Here is an 18,827-nt window from a genome sequence, read left to right as displayed (position 1 = left end):
AACAAGAGGCAACTGCCTCTGCCACCCCCGAGCCTCCTTACGACTAGGGCGCACAGTACCCGCCCCAGCTGCGGCAGACACGTCGGGCCTCAACAGGTCCTCCCGCCCGCCTCACAGAGAACGTCTCTCACCGCCCCATTCTCAGCCATGTCACAAAAAATTACACTATGAAAAAACCCCAGCCAACAAACTCCCTGACCAGAGAAAATACCTCAACGAAGACTGGAAACACTACCCAGGCTCAAACGCCGGAGTGTTCTCCCGCCAAAAGCACTCCTACATATAACCTACCTAAGTCCCGCCCCTTCTACCTACCAATACCTATCACGCCGCGTGGTTTGCTCCACTGCGTGAACAACGCCAGGGGGATACCGGCTCACGCCATGCTCCCCCTGGGTCCCCATTGAAATGTTGGCAAATATAATGTGGGAGGAGTGGTTGTACAATACTACTTATTAATTAAAACCTTCTTAATCACTTATTAATTAAAGTCTTCTTAATCACCTATTGTCATGTCAGCTCACTGTTCCTTAAAATCCTGTGTGTTTCCATCCTCTGCATGTCTGCACTGGTGTCTGGAATGCTGAGAGTGAATGATGTAATAGAATGTTGGTTTGTTGTGGAAACAAGGAGACTGGGACAGATGAACGGAGGATGGGGCCCTGACAAGACCTACCTGCTGATGCTGCAGCCTACGGGCCTAACATGTCATAAAGAACTCATCTCCTGCTTGAGTGACCCAAGACTCTTGTGTAAACTATGTATGCCCTCCAACTTCAACACTGTCTTATGTTAGAAATGGGGTACTTCTTCCTACGTAAAAAAGGGTGGCTAGCGGAATGCCAGCAAAGCGGGAGTGCTGGACAACGTTAACTGACATTTGGTGTGCTGCGGTGTTCTTCTTCGATATCTTTGCCGAAGTTATATCTCTGCACGTGACTTTCAATCCAACCAGGCTACACAAAATCCCAATCTAACATGGCCACCATGAAGATAAATACATTCGCTGATTGAGAAGACATTCTGGGATGAGATCGGTAGCAGGCCACGCCCCCAGCTCCGATCAACGCTGGATGCCGAATATTTTGCTGATTGGATGGACGCTGAGCCACGCGTCTGAAAGCCGCAGCGCCCGCCCCGCGCTGTGATTGGCGGAGGTCACACATTGTCCATCCTGTAGCCACAGAGCACAAGCTGCATGGCAGGCTCTAGGCAGCGTCCAGAGGGAGAAAGACATAGACATAAGCCACCGGACACAGGTCAGTTAGGAGTCTACCCGTACCAGACAGTCTGTGTGCTGGGGGTGGCGCGAGGCTGCATTAGAAGCATGATGTAATGTGTGCTAATATTGTGCTCCACGATTTTATTTGAACTTGGATGCTCTCTGATTGATGTCGTAATGAAATGTGAGCCCCCCCCACCCCACCGCAGAGTAAAGGAGGGGACCCCCATGCTCAGACCTAGTCAAGAGTTCATGAACAGTGCCATAGGGGGCCCAGAAGCTCTCCCCTCGCACGTCTGGGTCTATTGTTATACCACTGACGCTGATCATAACGTTTCTCGTATCAAAAAAGTAGTTTGGGTCAGTGAGACCAGCATCTGTCGGGGGACGCGCTGACCTACGCTACAGATAGTGAAACAGCTTAATACTAAAGAATTGTGACTGCCTCTGAACACAATCTCAACACCTCCTGAATCACTCACAGATTATCTCCTCATACTAGTGGCAAATTGTTTTTGGTCAGGGGTTAATGGGGTGAGAGGGAGATAGACAAGAAAGGGGGCTGATGGGGTGTTAAAACCGCGCTTGCAGCACTGGAGCCAGATGACAGAGACTTGGCTATTAGCATGACCTTAATGCAGACTGTTGATTACACCCCCTCTGAAAATTGGGCCCAGGTCGCTCCTGCCAAAAGCTGGCCCTGATTAAATGAATGAACCGGGCCAATTATTTTTGGAAATCTAAGGTGGCGGGGGGCCGGAAGTTTAGAATCGTGTGAGCTCAAATGTGGGCTATTTCCTGAGACTTATTCTACCATGTCAAAAGGAGTTGGCGTCAAGATTTCCGCAGAAAAAACTGGATGAGAAGTTTAAGATAAGAGTGAACAGATTGAATGTTCTTTAATCGTGCAGGCAGGGGCTGTCTTGGAATGGATACTTCGAGTCGCTCAGGGGGGCCTTGGGCATGTGCAAGCTGTGCGCCTGCACAGGGCCACCAACCCTCAGGGGCCACCACGCCAATATATATCCTTAATATAATAATCCTCTGAGGATGGAAACATATTTGCGTGGCTTACATGGTGGCCCCTGGCAGAGATTTGGCGGCCTCCGGCTCTGTTTCCACTTCCAAACACCCTGACACGCCCCCCCCCCCTCCCCCTCTTCACTGGCCTCCGCGCTCCGCCCCGCCAGGACCACCTCTTCCGGGGCCTTCTACCTATGCTCCCTGCCCAGGGCCGCCATGAGCCTAGAGCCTCCCCTGAGTCGCTGGATAAGCTTCAAGAGCACCGGTTGAAGTACGAACATTGGAGATGTTTTATTATGAGTAGAGAATGTGACAGTAATAAACAAATGTAGAATGTTTGAAATTAGGCCGCTTTGTTTTCATGCTTTAAATTTGCATTGTATGTTTATGTCCTGTTAGTATATTGTTTTGTATATTCTGCGGTTGACAATGTCTGTGAAACAATCTGCAGCTCAATCTTAGTCTCAGGCAGATCCAATATTGTTGTCTTGGGCAAGAAACACATGCAGCACGTTTCTTGGTAAGATTATGCATATTTATTGTATGTTGTTTTAAAACCGAATACTGAACCTAGGTGGTTTGTGTGGGAACCACCTTGGTATGTATTACTTTTAAAGATCAATTCCTTTTGCTTCCATAACTGGCCTTTGACAGTACTAACCGCTGGTGGTTGCTGATGTTAGTAACTGGGTTCAGACCTGTTTTGCTGAATCAGAGTGGGGGGGTCAGGCTTCTGGATTTCCCATGGTAAAATCCACAGCGTAGGTCATAAATGGGTCCCCTCATTGCCCTCATTCCTTATCCAATGTGTACAAGAGTATTTGGGACATAAGTGCTGGTGTATTCCAGATGTAGTCCCTTTCCATAGGTAAGCGATTCCTAAAGGCTGAGATTGTGTTCCATAGGGTTAGTGTATGCTGGAATATGCGGTCTCCCTTCTCGCTCCACCCCCTGTACTGCTATTCTCTGTGCCTCTCTTATACAATGTTTTGTAAAGATAGGTACAATTGTCTGCCCTCAAATACTCATCCTGAATGAATGAGAGGCGAAAGGTTTTGTTGTCGCTTGACTGAGCTTAATCAGTTCTAACTGGCCTGTCACCTTGGTTAAGCTACACCTTTTGTAATCTACTTTCTGATATAATGCATCCTCCCCATTGTTGTTCTCTGCCGTGCTGCTCAGCTAGTAGTGGGGGTTATCAGAATGCTGGGAGTGTTTGTGCTTGGACAAGAGTTGGTTGGGGTGAATGGTTTGATCAGCATGGAGGCTGCTCCAGATGGGGCATTACATGGAACTGATCATCTACCTGTAACTGAAGATATAACTTGAAGAATAAACGTATATCCTTTTCCTACATGCCTGATTTTTCGGCATACCTAGTTTTTAACAACACCCACTGGCCAGGCTGTACACTTCTTACAATGAAGATGGGCTGTCTTCCCCATGCCTTCATCCTGTGCCTTGTGTTGAAGAACAAGGAATGATTACTCAACAAGAGTGTCCTAGCGCTGTGGAAACAGGTGGCAGGACTCTGTAATGCAAACTAATCCTAAAGAGCCAAGTTTTAAGACTTTTCTTTAAAGTTGTCCAGTCAGCAGTTGCTCTTAGTGAGGTGGATAGTCTGTTCCACGCCTGAGCACCCAGGACAAACAAAAAAGACTCCCCGAACCCCCCCCCCCCCCAAATGCAGGTCAAGCAAATTTTAGGGATGCGGAAGAGGATGAGGAGGAGGATCTTAAGGTCCTAGCTAGAATGTAGCGATTCACACTCTTATTTAGATAACTGGCTCCTATGCCGCAGAGGGATTTAAAGAAGATCACCATGGCTTTAAACTTGATCCTTTCCTTTATTCGCAGCCAATTTAGGGTCTTTAGAATGGGGGCCGTATGAGACCTGGATTTAGGTCTAAGGAACGCCCTAGCCGTGGCGTCTTGCATCACCTGCAGGTGCTGGATAAGGTAGGTGGATAGGCCCAGGTACAAGCTGTTTGCATAGTCCAATCTTGATGTCACCACGGCTTGGATCACAATCTTCCTAGTATCTGATGACAATAGAGAAGGGATTTGTTTAGCATACAAAGTATAACATGCTTGGACTTGGGAGCTCATGGAGAGGGAACTGTTGATAAAAAGCCCATGTTTTTGACCCTCGTTTGGGCTGAAAGGGAGTAGACCACTCCTCCGCCCACCATAAACTTCGATAGTTAACTATTGGCTGGCCGAAAAAGACAATCTCAGATTTATCTGGATTGCATTTGAACTAGTTCATTTTGAGCCAGTTGAACACCTATGAGAGGCAGGATTTAATGTTGTCTCCATCAAAGTCTGCTCCTTTTTCACAGCTGAAAATCAGTTTTGTATCAACTGCATAGGTAATAATCTTTGCACTGTATTCATCTGCTAAGGGTGCAAGGGGGGACACATATAGATTGAAGAGGGTAGGGCTAAGAATGGAGCACCGGGGTACTCCTACATCCATGCTCTGCATGGGTTCTAATAAAGGGGGTATCCATATTTCCTGTGAGTTCAGTAGACAAAACAGATGACAATTGTTTTTTGGGGATATGGATGCCATGAAGTTGTGGCATATTGAATGTAATTAACTGAGTTAATTTATTCTCCCTCCGCCAAAATAACATTTTGAGGCCATTTATTAGTGCAGAGTAGAAAATAAGCCCACCCCTGCTACATAGCAAGGATTCACATTTTCCACCTTTGAGCTCTACACTCTAGTACTGAAGGAAGTTAGGATCGGAGAGATGCTTGGAAGTCGCCATCTAAGGACAAGGCCATACTTTAAGGATGAGGAAGAAACACTTACTTGCTGTTTCTATAGGATAAAAGAGATGGACTGCCCAAATGAGGATAAGACCTGCCTTGATCATAAAGAGCCCATGCTCAGCAAATTGTTGTACGGAGTTCAGAAGTGCAAAGCCTGCCAAGAACAGGAGCCTGCAACTGCTGCCCAAGCCAACTGACACATATCATCAGAAAGTCGTCTTACTTCCATATTGCTGTTGTTGTGAAAGAACAAGTTTGTGTGATGTGAATAATTGCAGGTGTGGTATGTGCTTACTCCTTGCATTTGCTACACAACTTTCTTGAGGCAACGTTAAGGACCCGATGAAGTCCTGGATTGTCAGCCTGCATCGCCACACATCATTTCTTCAATCCATGTGAGGATCTTGAGCAACCATAGTGCCCCCATATTGCATCTCCTCTGCAGTCCATTGACTCCTGCTGCACCTTGAGATTGCCTTTCCCCGGGAACAGACAGCTGTCCCAGACAGCAGAACTTTTTTGGAACAGGAAACCTGGAGAAGTGAGGCCCACCTTCCTGGCTATGTGTAACAGTATGGCTTCCAACATTGAATGAACCCAGGTACTAAACTTCATTGTAAGATTGCTCCCAGAGTAGAGTTGTGTGCTTTGCTATCTAAACACATTGCCACTGCTGATGTATCCATTTGATAATTGTGCATAAAACATGGGAACAGAAAAGTAAGTAACAGTTTAACAGAGATACCGTTTCGATTAATGTCAAAGAACGTATTCACGCTTCTTAGCATATTTCTGGAATGTTCATAGAAGTCTGATTATTGTGAGTGATACATGTGATGCGCATACCAGATTTCTTTTACCCCACACCCTCCATCAAGAGTAATTCTTTACATTTTGCCACTGCTGCCCACTGAAGGTCAATGCCTGAAAGTGAGCTCACAGTAGTATCTTACGTTTGCATTTCCAGGAGCCGCAGCAATATATTATTCACAAGTAGGGCATATATGCAACAGGATTAGGAGGCATTTAAGAACTGTCCGGCCATATACTATTTATTACATGTACACTAGAGAGATGAAAAATGTCAGGGAGTCCTATATTGCACCCACTTCAACCTTCTGTGTTCTTATGACTTGTTTACATTTCAAGATTATGTGAAGTGGCCGATGCAGCGAGCTTGTAATGTCAATAGTGTTGGAGTATGTTTCATTTGTAGGTTGTGTATGTAGAGGCCAAACGCTTTGTTGAAACTGAAACCCATGAAGGGATTCATTCCCGAAACCTGTTGTAAAGTGTAACAGCTAGGTTGAGATGCCCATTCCCTGTGAGAGGTTGTTTTTGTAAAACACTCTAAACACGACCTTTCTGGAAGCTGCATTAAAGACAGTTTTCTGTCAAACTCCATTGATCGTTATATGCTCTGAATAGTGCCCATATACCAATTTGATACAAAAAAAATATAAATCTAATATTTGTCTTTAGAAAAGCCACATTTTAAAATTCAAAATATGTTTGTGAATGCCTGTCTTTGGGCTCTGTTTCCCAAATGTTGTGTATTTGAAAAAAGGCTGATTTAAAAATGGTACTAGTTTAATAAAAATAACCATTTTACATGAAGCATAACCGCATGGCGATGTAGCTAAATGGGCTGCAGCCTTACGAGGCGAAAAACGTGCACCACCAATATCGCACTTTGGGCTGTTAGTGGCAGTGACCGTAGTTCATGGAGGAACTTCTTGTAAGTAGTGCATACATTCTTATATTTTTTATTTTTCTTTCCACATCTCTGTTAAGGGATGGATTTGCTGCTCAGTTCAGTGCTTACGACTAGGCAATCAACAGAGTTCCCTTAAAAAAGAGGGAGCATTTAGACCTGTAATCCTAGTTCTAGATCAGGTGAATCAGCATTGATGTCTCCTTAAGAATGGAGAGGACTACATGTTGTATAGCTTAAATGACAGTACAGTCTGATAAATGGCAATGACACGCTTCTCCTACAGAGTTCACTAGCCTGGCAAAAGAGAACGTGCCTTTCTTTCCCTGTTTTGTGGGGTATGAAACATTACATTTATTTATTTTAATTAATTACTAGTGCTTACTTGGGAAGTTTGTGAATCCTGGACCTGTTTGTATCCCTTGAACAGTTAGGTTTCCCACTGCCTTTCTACCTACCTAGAACCTAACCCTAAAAACTTCAATCTTCAGTGATCTGCTGTGTAGTAAAACATCCCTCTGTGAATACTCTGTCAGTCAAAGAAGTGGAGTCAGCTGATGGCAGACTTCTACCCTTCATATTTTGGAGGAGACCCGATTTTCAAGTAATCCAAATGCAAAGTTTCTCTAACTGGTTCTTACAATTAATTCAACACATTGCAACTCTTTCAACATAATACTTTACTGGACGGGGAACAGCTCTCAGAAGGGAACCCTTTATCTAAAAAATTATGGAGGGGCGTGACTCCATCCAAATCTAGTGCCCTGAAGAAGTCCTGTATACGGACGAAACGCGTCGGCTGTTCGTTGTGTTGAATGCAGTGTTTTATCCGAAATAAAAATGAAATAAGAGAAAGAAAAAAAATTACTGAAGAAGTCGGTTTTATGGATATGGACAATTGATTTGTTCTTGTTGATAAAGTGTTTTTGGGTGGTGCATCTTTGCTTCTTTTATAAATATATCTTGTAAATGTGTACTGCGAAAAAAGTGGTGTCCAAATATATTTTTAAAAGTTACTTCTCCAGTGGGTGACAAGCTACAAAATCTACTTTACTTCAAAACAGTCCACAAGTATTATTTACTCTCGTCCAGTTGGGCCACAAATTACAGCAGTGCCTCATGTAGGAGCGTTGATCATACCAGGCTGTGGTTATGCCAGTGTTTGAATTGTAGCAAGGTGATGCCACCTTTCTGATTATACTCTTAATTTGAATAGCTTCCTGTGGTATCCTCTTATACAAATAAGAGAAGTATTCTGCTTTGATGTAAGGTAGAGTGGTTTTGCATGATGTTAGAGAAACAGGAGAGAGAGTCAGCTTTTTTTTTACAGTGGCTGGAGCGTTGTGCAGAATAAACATTGTTTCTTATTGCATGGAAGCCCATATCATTTTCACAGTTCTCTTTAAGTCATGTATTGTCAAATGTTTAGTTTATGCCTGGGCTCCGAGTAGAAAAGTGTTTTGTTAATGGCGGGCTCCAAATGGCAAGACTTTAATTTTGCAAAAGTTCTATTTATTGCAAAGACCTGGATATGGCTGGTTTCTAATTATTCAATAACAAAAAGAGAGAGTGAGGGAAGTTTACAAGTATTTATGTGCGATTGGAACTCCTGGTCCCCCAGATAAATTACAAAAAACAATAGAGGAGTATCCCATCGAAGGCAGAGAAAAAATTCTCAGGACCTAGGCTGAAGTGCTCTAGTCAGCACAATATGCCCCAACCTGTTCTCGGATAATGCATATCCTTGTAGAAGACCCCTCACTTACCAACCTAGTTGGTGACATGCTTCATCATCGGGGTCCCACCCCATAGGCCGAGTGCCTATAGGGTGTGCTACGACACCTGACTACAGTGGAGCTGGTTAGTATTTTCTTTTATGTGTGCATAACGATCAAAACAGTGAGTTAAAAAGGGCCAAAACTACTCACTACAAGTATTTATTCTTGAGTGCTTGAACCCTTATTAAAAACTGTGTGGCACCTATGCCTAATTAGGTAGACTTTGGTGTCAAAAGTTGTGGAAAAAGGTAGGGCTAGGACCTTTCTCAGGATTTGCCCGGCGCTAACCGCCCTTGTACCATTCAAGTTTACCAAGCAATGAGGCAGGCGCCGGAGACCAGAAGGCAGGAAACAGAAGTTTATTCCGACGGAGCAGAACACATCAGATCAGACAACAAGGTATCGTCTCGAGGTGCTCTAACAGCCTCTCGGAGGCCTGGCCTCTTATACACTGGTTTATGGCATGTGACCTTTCTTTATTACAATCAGAACTTTGTAAAGCAAGAAAAAGACATCCCCGTAATCCTCGTGTCAATCCCACCCCCATATACCTTCACAATAGAGTTCCTCAACCTGCTGATAAGAGGAGGGGGTCATCACGCAGCTGAGTGTTCCGTCGAGTCTTAGGGTGTGTGCGCCTGATCATATCACAGGGGGTGGGGAGGCCTGGATCAATAGAGGGTCCTTTGAAGGAGAGCGACCTCATACAATAAGGGGCAGTAAATGATATCTCCCGGCTTAGGCAATGGCCTCGGACCTGTGTGGACAGTCGGACACGGGGTGAGGGGCCATCAATGGAGTGGTATTCATGCTGCGTGGACAATGCAGAGGGGAGGTTTATCAACAGAGGGGCATTCATGGGAGGAGAGGAGGTGTTGGTCAGGCGCTGGCGTGACTCCCAAGGACAGGGTCATGCAGAAGGGTCATGCTCATAAGGAGGAGGGAGGGGGAGCCAGGGTGCGCGGAGGATGCTTGCTGGGTCAGAGGGGCGCGCTGGCGATCGATCGTGGACAGGGAGACCATGATATCTAAAATGGCTGCCGTGCACGTAGTACATAGGTGACAAGCTGGCGCAGATGATGTTCAGATCGCAAACTAAAATTCCACAGTCCTCCCTTTTAACATGTCTCGCCAACTTGTCAGTTCGGATTTATCCCCATAAGGCCACGTATTTCTACTTCATAGAGGGGGCTCATGTGCTCATTTCGGAAGTCCAAAGTCTTTGGGCACATACAGTTAGAAACAAGGCCGCACAAAGGTGGCAGACATTGGATACCTAGGCAACACCCACATAATATTACAACAGGTATCAGCACGAAGGAAAACAACTTCCAGCCCCAGTTCTGCAGAGTGTCCCAAAACCAATTCCCAAGCGACCATCCTTCCTGTTCTTGGTGAACCTCTGAGGAAAGTCTGTGGAGGTGTTCGATGGCTTTGTAGACTGAAGGCGAGTTGTCTGGCACGTAGGTGCAGCAGCTGGATCCGATGATGCGGCATGCTCCTCCTCGGTCGGCTAGGACCACGTCTAGGACAAGACGATTTTGAAGGGTCACGAGGCGGACCGCCTGAAGCTCCGCAGTGTTGTTGGCGAGGATGCCAGCCGTGATGTTGATCGTTGTTTCTACTGCCTGGGTCAGGTGTCGGATAGCACGGCTGTTTGCCATTGGGCCCCACAGAGGAACAAGACCCTTTGCTGCATCCAGGAACTGTGCTCCGGTGGAGTCGGCTTGTCCAAGGTCGTCTGCACGCCTCTGCCGGTGATGGTTGGCAGGGGCTACATATGTGGGTGGAAGAACGAAGGCAATGTAACAGATACCCCTCCAACCCTTCGGGAGCCAGGTGTAAGCTTTGGTGCCACACACAAAGTACATGTTCGGAGAAGCAACAAAGGAAGGGGGGGTCAGCTGAGTCCAATGTTCTGGTGATTCGGCAGGCGCTGTGACCCACCAGCTGCGTTCCATGGCCTTCGAGACACACGAGACCTGTGACATTGATAACAGACAGGGCCACAGTTAGAGTGGCGGTAGTTTGTTTTTGCAGATGAGTGAAGGTGGTTCTGGCTGGATTGTGGAGCACCTGTACTTCGACTCGTTCTTTGGCTGGAATGTCTTTGATGAAGGTGGCGCCTGCGAGCGCAGGACACAGGGCAGCAGGGGTCTTTCCTGTTTTGTTCAGCCAGAACCCAGAGTAGAAGTGTGACACTGTCCGGCTGGAGGTGGCGTTGTCCTTGTGGCTCTCTTGCATGAGGATCAACCAGGCGAGGCAAGAGCCGTGAACTGAGAAGGGTGAAGGGATGAAGGGGATGAAGTGTCCAGTGGCATGCGGGAGCAACCCGCAGATCCAACAGTTCGTAGCATTCGCAGCAAGGTTGTGTTGGTGCAACAGTTGCACGAAGGAATTGTTCCAGAATTCCCTGCGCCTTTCTCGGAGCTGAGGCGACAGAGAGATTAGGTGATGCTCTTTCAGGGGTGTCGGCTGTGCAGTAGGTAGCAATGCCTCATGGGCCGGTGTGCTTTCCTCCAGAATCCAGAAGGAGGTCATGAGGAGGAGGCAGAAGAGGAAGACAATGAAGAGTGCAATTGTCTTTGATTTGTGCAAGTTGTCAGTCTTTGGATTTCTATACTGAGTATTTCCTGTTGCTTCCATCATCTTCATATCTGGCGCTTCCATCATCTTCTTATCTGGCGCTTCCATCACCTTCAAGGGGCTCGGTAGTGGGCAGAACCACAGACTTCGTTTAGCTTCTCTCCCGGCAACCCTTGATTGTGTTTAGGTCACCGTTCTGAGATTTAACTTAGTCCGTGGCCTACTTAGCCGAAACTCCCTCCTTTCGACGCAGGAAATACCCTTCTCTGGATGGCACAGTGGGATCAGAGAATTTTGCAAGTTCGAGTGCCTCAGTATCGGGATAACAGTCCAATATCGGTCGGTCTTTGCTCAGGAGCTCTTCTTGGGTGCTGACGTTTTCTGTCGTGGCCAGGTTTGCAGAGACCTTCCGGCAATGATGCGCGTGCAGCCAGTGCTTCTTCCCCTCCACTCGGAGTGCCGTTCGGGTGGTGATCAGCACTTGCCAGGGGCCCGTCCACCGAGGTTCCAGACTCTTGGTTCGCTGGAAATTTCGTATCAATACGAAATCTCCCGGTTGGATGTCATGGCCGGGGCCCCTGGAAGCATCGGGGATGGCCTGCTGCACCTGTTGAGGAATGACAGACAACGTTTTAGTTAACTTGCACAAATAATCAGACAGTAGGACGTCCGGGACGTCATGAATGGAGGTCGGTTTGGGAGCAGTCCAGAGATTCATCGGTCGCCCAAACACGACCTCGTAGGGGGTCAAATGGTGCTTGGTGGGAGTGGAGCGCATCGATAACAAGGCCAGTGGGAGGTCATCCGGCCAGTTAAGTCCAGTGGTGGCCACTATTTTTGCCATTTTCAGCTTCAGTGTGGCATTATGGCGTTCCACTAGACCGGCGGATTGGGGGTGGAAGACCGCATGAAATCGTTGCTTCACCCCCAACCCTTTTAGGATTAATTGGATAACCTCAGCTATGAAGTGGGGGCCATTGTCGCTCCATAAAATTCGACAAAGGCCATAGCGAGGGAAGAATTCCTTCAGTAGCACTTTGGCAGTAGTCATGGCAGTGTTGTCACGGGTTGGATAGGCTTCTACCCATTTGCTGAAGGCACACACAATGACTAGTACATACTTCAGGCTTTGGCATCTCTCTAGTTGGATGAAGTCCATCTGAAGGACCTCGAAGGGGTGATTGGGGGTCCCAAACCCTCCCCGGGGCACTACAGTTCCTTTCCCGGGGTTGTGTTGCAGACAGATAAGGCACTGCTGAACTAGGCGTCTGGCTGAGTCAGGGATTTTGTCGTTATGCCAGACTTTGGAAATGAGTTCGATCATGGGTGCAGATCCTATGTGTGCGGGGGAGTGAGCCATTGTCAGTATGGGAATCAGATATGAGTCGGGCAGCAACCATTTGCTTGCATCCTTCGTTCGCCAACAGCCCTCCTCATCCTTCAAACCCACCCTTGCCCACTTAGTCAGCTCGTGAGGGGTGCTGGCCGACTGTATGTCTCTGATCATTATCCTTGTGTCACTCCATGTTTCTGCTTGTGACCTGGTCATGTACATGCGTGTCACCGTCCTATTCTCAGCTGTGGTTCGTGCAGTGATGTCGGCCAACGCATTCCCTTGTCCGACCAAGTCTGTCACCCTTTTGTGTGCCTGACATTTGATCACCGCTAATCGTTTGGGGAGGAGAACTGCTTCAATCAGAGCGGAGACGAGATCTCCGTGGAGGATCGGGGTGCCGTGGGACGTCAGGAATCCCCTCTCCCTCCACAGGAGCCCAAAATGGTGGACCACTCCGAAGGCATACTGGCTGTCCTACGTTCGTGGTGGTCCCTGCGGCTATGATACATGCTCGGGTGAGGGCTATCAGCTCTGCTGCCTGGGCAGATCGTTGTGTGATGCAGGCTGTCTCAACTACTGTTCGGGCTGTCGTTACTGCATAGGCAGCTGAAGTGGTGCCATCTGGGAGTTTGATGCATGAGCCGTCTACCCATAGCTCTCCATCGGGGTCAGGAAAAGCAGTGTCTCGGAGGTCAACCCTACTCCTAGTTTGTTCGTCCGTGAGGGTCACACAGTCGTGGATGGGAGGAATGTCGGGGTCATTTTCAGGCAGGGGTAACAATGTGGCAGGATTCAAAGTCGTGCATCTCTTTAGTGTGATGTGGGGTGCAAGTAGAGTCAACTCGTACCCCGTCAGTCGTGCGCTAGTCAGGTGTTGGGTCTTGGTCTGGTTCAAGAGGGTGTCGACTGCATGGGGTACTAGCACTGTGAGGGAGTTGGAAAGTACAATTCCCTCGCTCTGACGGATAGAGACAGCAGCGGCGGCTACTGCTCGAAGGCAGGCAGGCAAAGCTCTGGCTACAGGATCAAGAGTGGCGGAGAAGTAGGCACAAGGGCGCTGCTTAGGACCAATTGATTGAGTTAGGACAGACAATGCGCATCCCTCCCTTTCGTGGGTGAAGAGGGAGAAGGATTTGGAGTAATCCGGGGTTCCTAGGACAGGCGCTGAGCAGAGTGCATCCCGTAATTCCTTAAAGGAGGCTTGACACTCAGCGGTCCAAGGAAGCGGGGAGGGGACATCTTTGGTCAGCAGGGCAAGTAATGGTTTCACAATGAGGCTGTAATTAGGCAACCACTGTCTGCAAAAAGATGTTAGGCCAACCAAAGAGCGGACCTGCTTTTGTGTTTTTGGGATGGGGGTGTCTAGGATGGTTTGGATTCGGTCGGGTGTAAGTTTCCTCCCTTCTTTGGACAGAAGATGGCCTAGGTAAGTCACCTGTGGCTGACAGAACTGTAACTTCTTTTTGGAGACTTTATGGCCATTTTCTGCAAGAAAGTGTAGGAGTTGGACGGTGGCTGTCGTTGCAAGCGGGGTGGTGTCGGCCGCCAAAAGGATATCATCGACATATTGGATCAACACCACTCCCTCTGGTAGCTGGAAGGCATCCAGCTGTCTTTTGAGGGCCTGGCTGTAAATGCTGGGACTTTCAGTGTACCCCTGGGGAGCTCTACAAAATCGGTACGAGCGGGATTTTAAAGTGAAGCCGAAGAGATAACGGCTGTCTGGATGAATGGGGATAGAGAAAAACGCGTTTTTAAGGTCGATAACAGAGAAGGTGGTGGCAGTGGACGGGATGAGGGTCAGAATGGTGGTGATATCAGAGACCACAGGATATTGGGGTACAACCACTTTGTTAATCTCTCGTAAGTCGATGATGAAGCGGTACGCTTTCTCATCTCCTTCACCTTGCTTCTTAACAATAGGTAGGATTGGGCTGTTGCAGACGTTGCTAACCACCTCTTCAACCACTCCTGCATCTACCAGAGACTGAATGATCGCTACCAGTGCCTTCTCACCCTCTGGCGATATCCGATATTGCGGGAGTTTCTGGAGCATAGCGTCCTGTCGTACAGTTATGTCAATAGGATCAATCATCATTCGCCCCACATCAGAGTCATTTTTGGCCCACAGGTACGGAGGCAGGGTGTCAAGCAGGGGCAGGTCAGCGTCAGTTATGGAGCACATGTGTCGTGGGGGACGGGATCTGGGCATGTCTGGGTTGTCGTACAGGATGACTCGTATTCCATCTGGGGAACACCTAATGGTAGCTCGAAAATGTTTCAGTAAGTCAATGCCCATAATGGCGTCAGGGGAGTTGGAGGAGAGTAGAAATGTCGCGTCAGTGGTGTTGTTTTCTAGGTCAAAGGTAATAGGTACGGACAGGGGGTTAGTGGAGGGCGTTCCATCGAAACCTATCGACGTTATGTGTGAGCCAGACAAGGGTGCCCTTGGAATCAGTCGTTTTGATAACACACTACGTGTCGCCCCAGTGTCTACCAAGAATGGAGACTCTGTACCCAGGACCTTAGCGGTGACATAAGGACCTTGCTGGTCAACACAGAGCTCGACTGGATCCCTCCCTTGCCCCTGGCAGTCCTATGCAAAATCGGGGGCATTTTCACCTTCGGATAGCTGATATTGGTTCTGTCGGGGACGGTCAAATGTGTTCAGTCTCCCTGATCTGTCATTGTTGGTGTCATTGGGGTGCCCTCGTCCCTGTACTCTATTCCTCGGACCACCTGCCACATCCCTGGAATCCCTATTTCTATTCATCTCTAGCAGAACCGGACACTGGGATTTCCAATGGCCGAACCCTTTGCAGAAGGCGCATTGGTCATTGCTGATGTCTCTCCGTCCAGTGTGGGATGTTGGGGTGTGATCTTTAGAAGGTAGATCTCTGGGGGTGGTTGATTGGTAGTTCCCCCTTTGGTGTTCCCGTCCTACCGCTATACCCTGTATCTGGGCTATCATTACCCTTTCCTTTAAATCTTTCTTCTTTTTCTCGGACGCCCTATCATTCTCATTCTTTTGGTGCTCGTAATACTGAGCCATCTGAAGGATAGCTGCGGGTTTGGAGGCCCCCCAACTACTCTCACTCGTCTGCAGTTTTTGGGAGACTTCTTGTGTTAGTCCTTTTACATAATTTTGCACAAACAGGTGCTGTCCGGTTGCGGTGGTCATGTCTTGGCCACTGTAGTCGGAGAACACTGTCTCGAATCGGGAGAAGTATTCTGACACATCTTCCTGGGGTTTCTGTCGACAGGCCGTGACTATCGACCAGTCTACTTTTCTTTCCGGGACCAGTGTTTTTAACTTCTGAACCAGTTTGTCTGGGAGTTCCAGTATGTCTTTCACTGGTTTACTCCCCGGCTCTCGTTGTCTATCTAGTTTACCGAGTTGGTCCCAGGTATGTCCAAACAGATCCGTGTGGTCAGCCTTCCGGATTTGCTTCCACACGTCAGCTGGCAGGCATAACCCAAAGAACAAGTCAATGTCCGCTAAAGTCATTATTGTCGAACCCAAGGCTGTGCCTAATTCGGTATAAAATGCCGTCGGGTTCTTTCTTAAATCGGGCAAGGTTTGTTTGAAGGTTAGGATATCCTGTCGGTCCCATGGTTGGTAAACCCAATTGTACACAACCCTCCCCTTTGCATTTTCATTATTAATATCATCGCTCGTTCCCTGGCCCCGTGGCGGGATCCAGTAAGGAGCCGCTTCTCTGATAGGCATCATAGTATTGGCTACTTCTGCCGAGGTTGTTTCAGGGACCGTAGCCTTGGCTTCTGGTTTCTGTTCCGCGAGGTGGCGGAAGACCTCAAGCATTTGCATGAAGAGCTCCGTCGCCTCACGTTCAGTCCCATCCCCAACATCAATCTTCCTATACAGCGTTGTTAGTTTAGCGGGACCCTTACTCTGATACCTATCTTCATACGCGTTCAGGGTGTGGTAGCTGAATCGCAAGATGAAATGCCGTCTGTGGCTTTCGGCATGTAAATTATATATGCTCATTGTGTATTCTTCGCTCTCCCTTCGGTCTACCAACGTCTTTGCTATTTTGTTGATCCCATCCCGCTCATCTTTGCTTAACCTACTTAGCCTGGCTGATGATTGTTTGTTAGCCTCGGGGTCGTCTGACGAAGTTGTTAATGTGGCTGGTGCGGAGGCCGTGAGGGCCGGTGCACTAGCACTAGGGTCACTTTCACTCACACTCGGGGCTTGCAGGTTTTGTTGGCTGGGAGCATATGGAGGGGGCATGTAGATGATTGGGGGACCTAGCAGTAACTCATCGTTTGCCCGTTGTTTGGAGGGCAGTTCAGGGTAGAGCGCAGAGGGGGTCCTAACAGGACATTGGCCTGTTGACCCTGATTCTTGGTTTTGTGCAGCTTCTTTTCTTTCTTTTATTTCCTCTTCTAGTTGCTTTGCGGCCAGGTGGGCTGCCTTTCGTAATTCTTTCCCTATTTTTGCTTCTTCTCTTTTCTTTCGTTGTTCCGTTTCTTTGCGCCACATGCCGATACTGTCGAGCATAGTGGGCGTGGTCTTATTCTTCTGGAGCGCTATTTCTAATGTTTTTGTTTTTATTTTCATTAAAGGAACCTATCAGTGGCCACTGACTTTCAGGGTTCTTTTTCGTATATTTATGCCATAGTTTAGTGTAAGCTATAGCGACTAGTCCATACTTAGTGAACATGTCCTTATTAGGGGTGCCCTCCAGTGGAGCTGGATGGTTCATCTCTAATAAGCGGTCCGGGCTAAACAGGCTACCAACCAGTGGGGAGAAGATAGGCATGACGGATTACAACGGGGACAAAAGTCTGCACTACCTATCTTATCACGGCGGGCAAAGACTAGACAGAATATTTCTATTCTCCGTTGTTTGCCGGCGGTGAATACCTCAAACGAACCAATACCGAACAATCGGTCAATCAAAACAATTCAGTGGGGAGAATAAGTGGGCACGAAAAGTTATCGTTACCTACTCTTTCTCTCCCTGCAAAGAGAGACCTTGTTCTTCCCTGTTTGCAGAAAAAGAATCTCCAGACAATAATCCACGAACGACAGTCCGGGAAACAGTGGGGGAGGAAGATAGGCACGACGGATTACAACGGGGACAAAAGTCTGCGTTACCTATCCTTCACTGTTTGCAAAGAGAGAGCCTGTTGTTTTTCTCCGTTTGCAGACAGCGAATCTCCAGAGGTTTCAACAAAGCGTAATACTAGTATTATCCAAACAAAACAATTTTTTCTCAGTTCGTCGTGTTTACACGACCTTACCCGGACCGCATGGACGGTTTCCTGTCCTCTGGATCCAGCGCCCGATCGTCCTCTCTCCTTCGTGATGTTCGCGGCACTCCTGATGGTTCCCAGTCAGGACCGTAGATCACTCGAGAGAGGTCTGTTCAGAACTAGTGAAGGTCGGATGATCGGCTGTCAGACGAGGGTCTATCGGACACGAGCTCTTCCCGATCGTTGCAGTCGTTCACTCTGTCATCGGGACCTCTCCCACTGGATCCACGTGTCGCTGATGGGCCCCACGCTTTGGGACGCCAATTGTGGAAAAAGGTAGGGCTAGGACCTTTCTCAGGATTTGCCCGGCGCTAACCGCCCTTGTACCATTCAAGTTTACCAAGCAATGAGGCAGGCGCCGGAGACCAGAAGGCAGGAAACAGAAGTTTATTCCGACGGAGCAGAACACATCAGATCAGACAACAAGGTATCGTCTCGAGGTGCTCTAACAGCCTCTCGGAGGCCTGGCCTCTTATACACTGGTTTATGGCATGTGACCTTTCTTTATTACAATCAGAACTTTGTAAAGCAAGAAAAAGACATCCCCGTAATCCTCGTGTCAATCCCACCCCCATATACCTTCACAATAGAGTTCCTCAACCTGCTGATAAGAGGAGGGGGTCATCACGCAGCTGAGTGTTCCGTCGAGTCTTAGGGTGTGTGCGCCTGATCATATCACAGGGGGTGGGGAGGCCTGGATCAATAGAGGGTCCTTTGAAGGAGAGCGACCTCATACAATAAGGGGCAGTAAATGATATCTCCCGGCTTAGGCAATGGCCTCGGACCTGTGTGGACAGTCGGACACGGGGTGAGGGGCCATCAATGGAGTGGTATTCATGCTGCGTGGACAATCCAGTGCAGAGGGGAGGTTTATCAACAGAGGGGCATTCATGGGAGGAGAGGAGGTGTTGGTCAGGCGCTGGCGTGACTCCCAAGGACAGGGTCATGCAGAAGGGTCATGCTCATAAGGAGGAGGGAGGGGGAGCCAGGGTGCGCGGAGGATGCTTGCTGGGTCAGAGGGGCGCGCTGGCGATCGATCGTGGACAGGGAGACCATGATATCTAAAATGGCTGCCGTGCACGTAGTACATAGGTGACAAGCTGGC

At 48.2% G+C, this 18,827-nt stretch overlaps 1 protein-coding gene across 2 annotated transcripts in view; it reads left to right on the top strand.

Annotated features, from left to right (window-relative positions):
- The first annotated feature begins 1,025 nt into the window (after positions 1-1,025).
- Positions 1,026-18,827, top strand: part of ANGEL2 (angel homolog 2) — a 387,853-nt gene continuing 370,051 nt past the window's right edge. Inside the window, exon 1 of one of the 2 annotated variants that reach the window (XM_086927870.1) lies at positions 1,026-1,259. In XM_086927870.1, the coding sequence (XP_086783996.1) occupies positions 1,199-1,259 (61 nt within the window). In that variant the 5' untranslated portion in view covers positions 1,026-1,198. The remainder of the gene's footprint in view (positions 1,260-18,827) is intronic. The other variant, XM_086927871.1, reaches the window with a different exon arrangement.

This window comes from Lissotriton vulgaris, chromosome 6, assembly GCF_964263255.1.
Source record: "Lissotriton vulgaris chromosome 6, aLisVul1.2, whole genome shotgun sequence".
Taxonomy (NCBI): domain Eukaryota; kingdom Metazoa; phylum Chordata; class Amphibia; order Caudata; family Salamandridae; genus Lissotriton; species Lissotriton vulgaris.
This window is presented reverse-complemented; position numbering and strand designations above follow the sequence as displayed.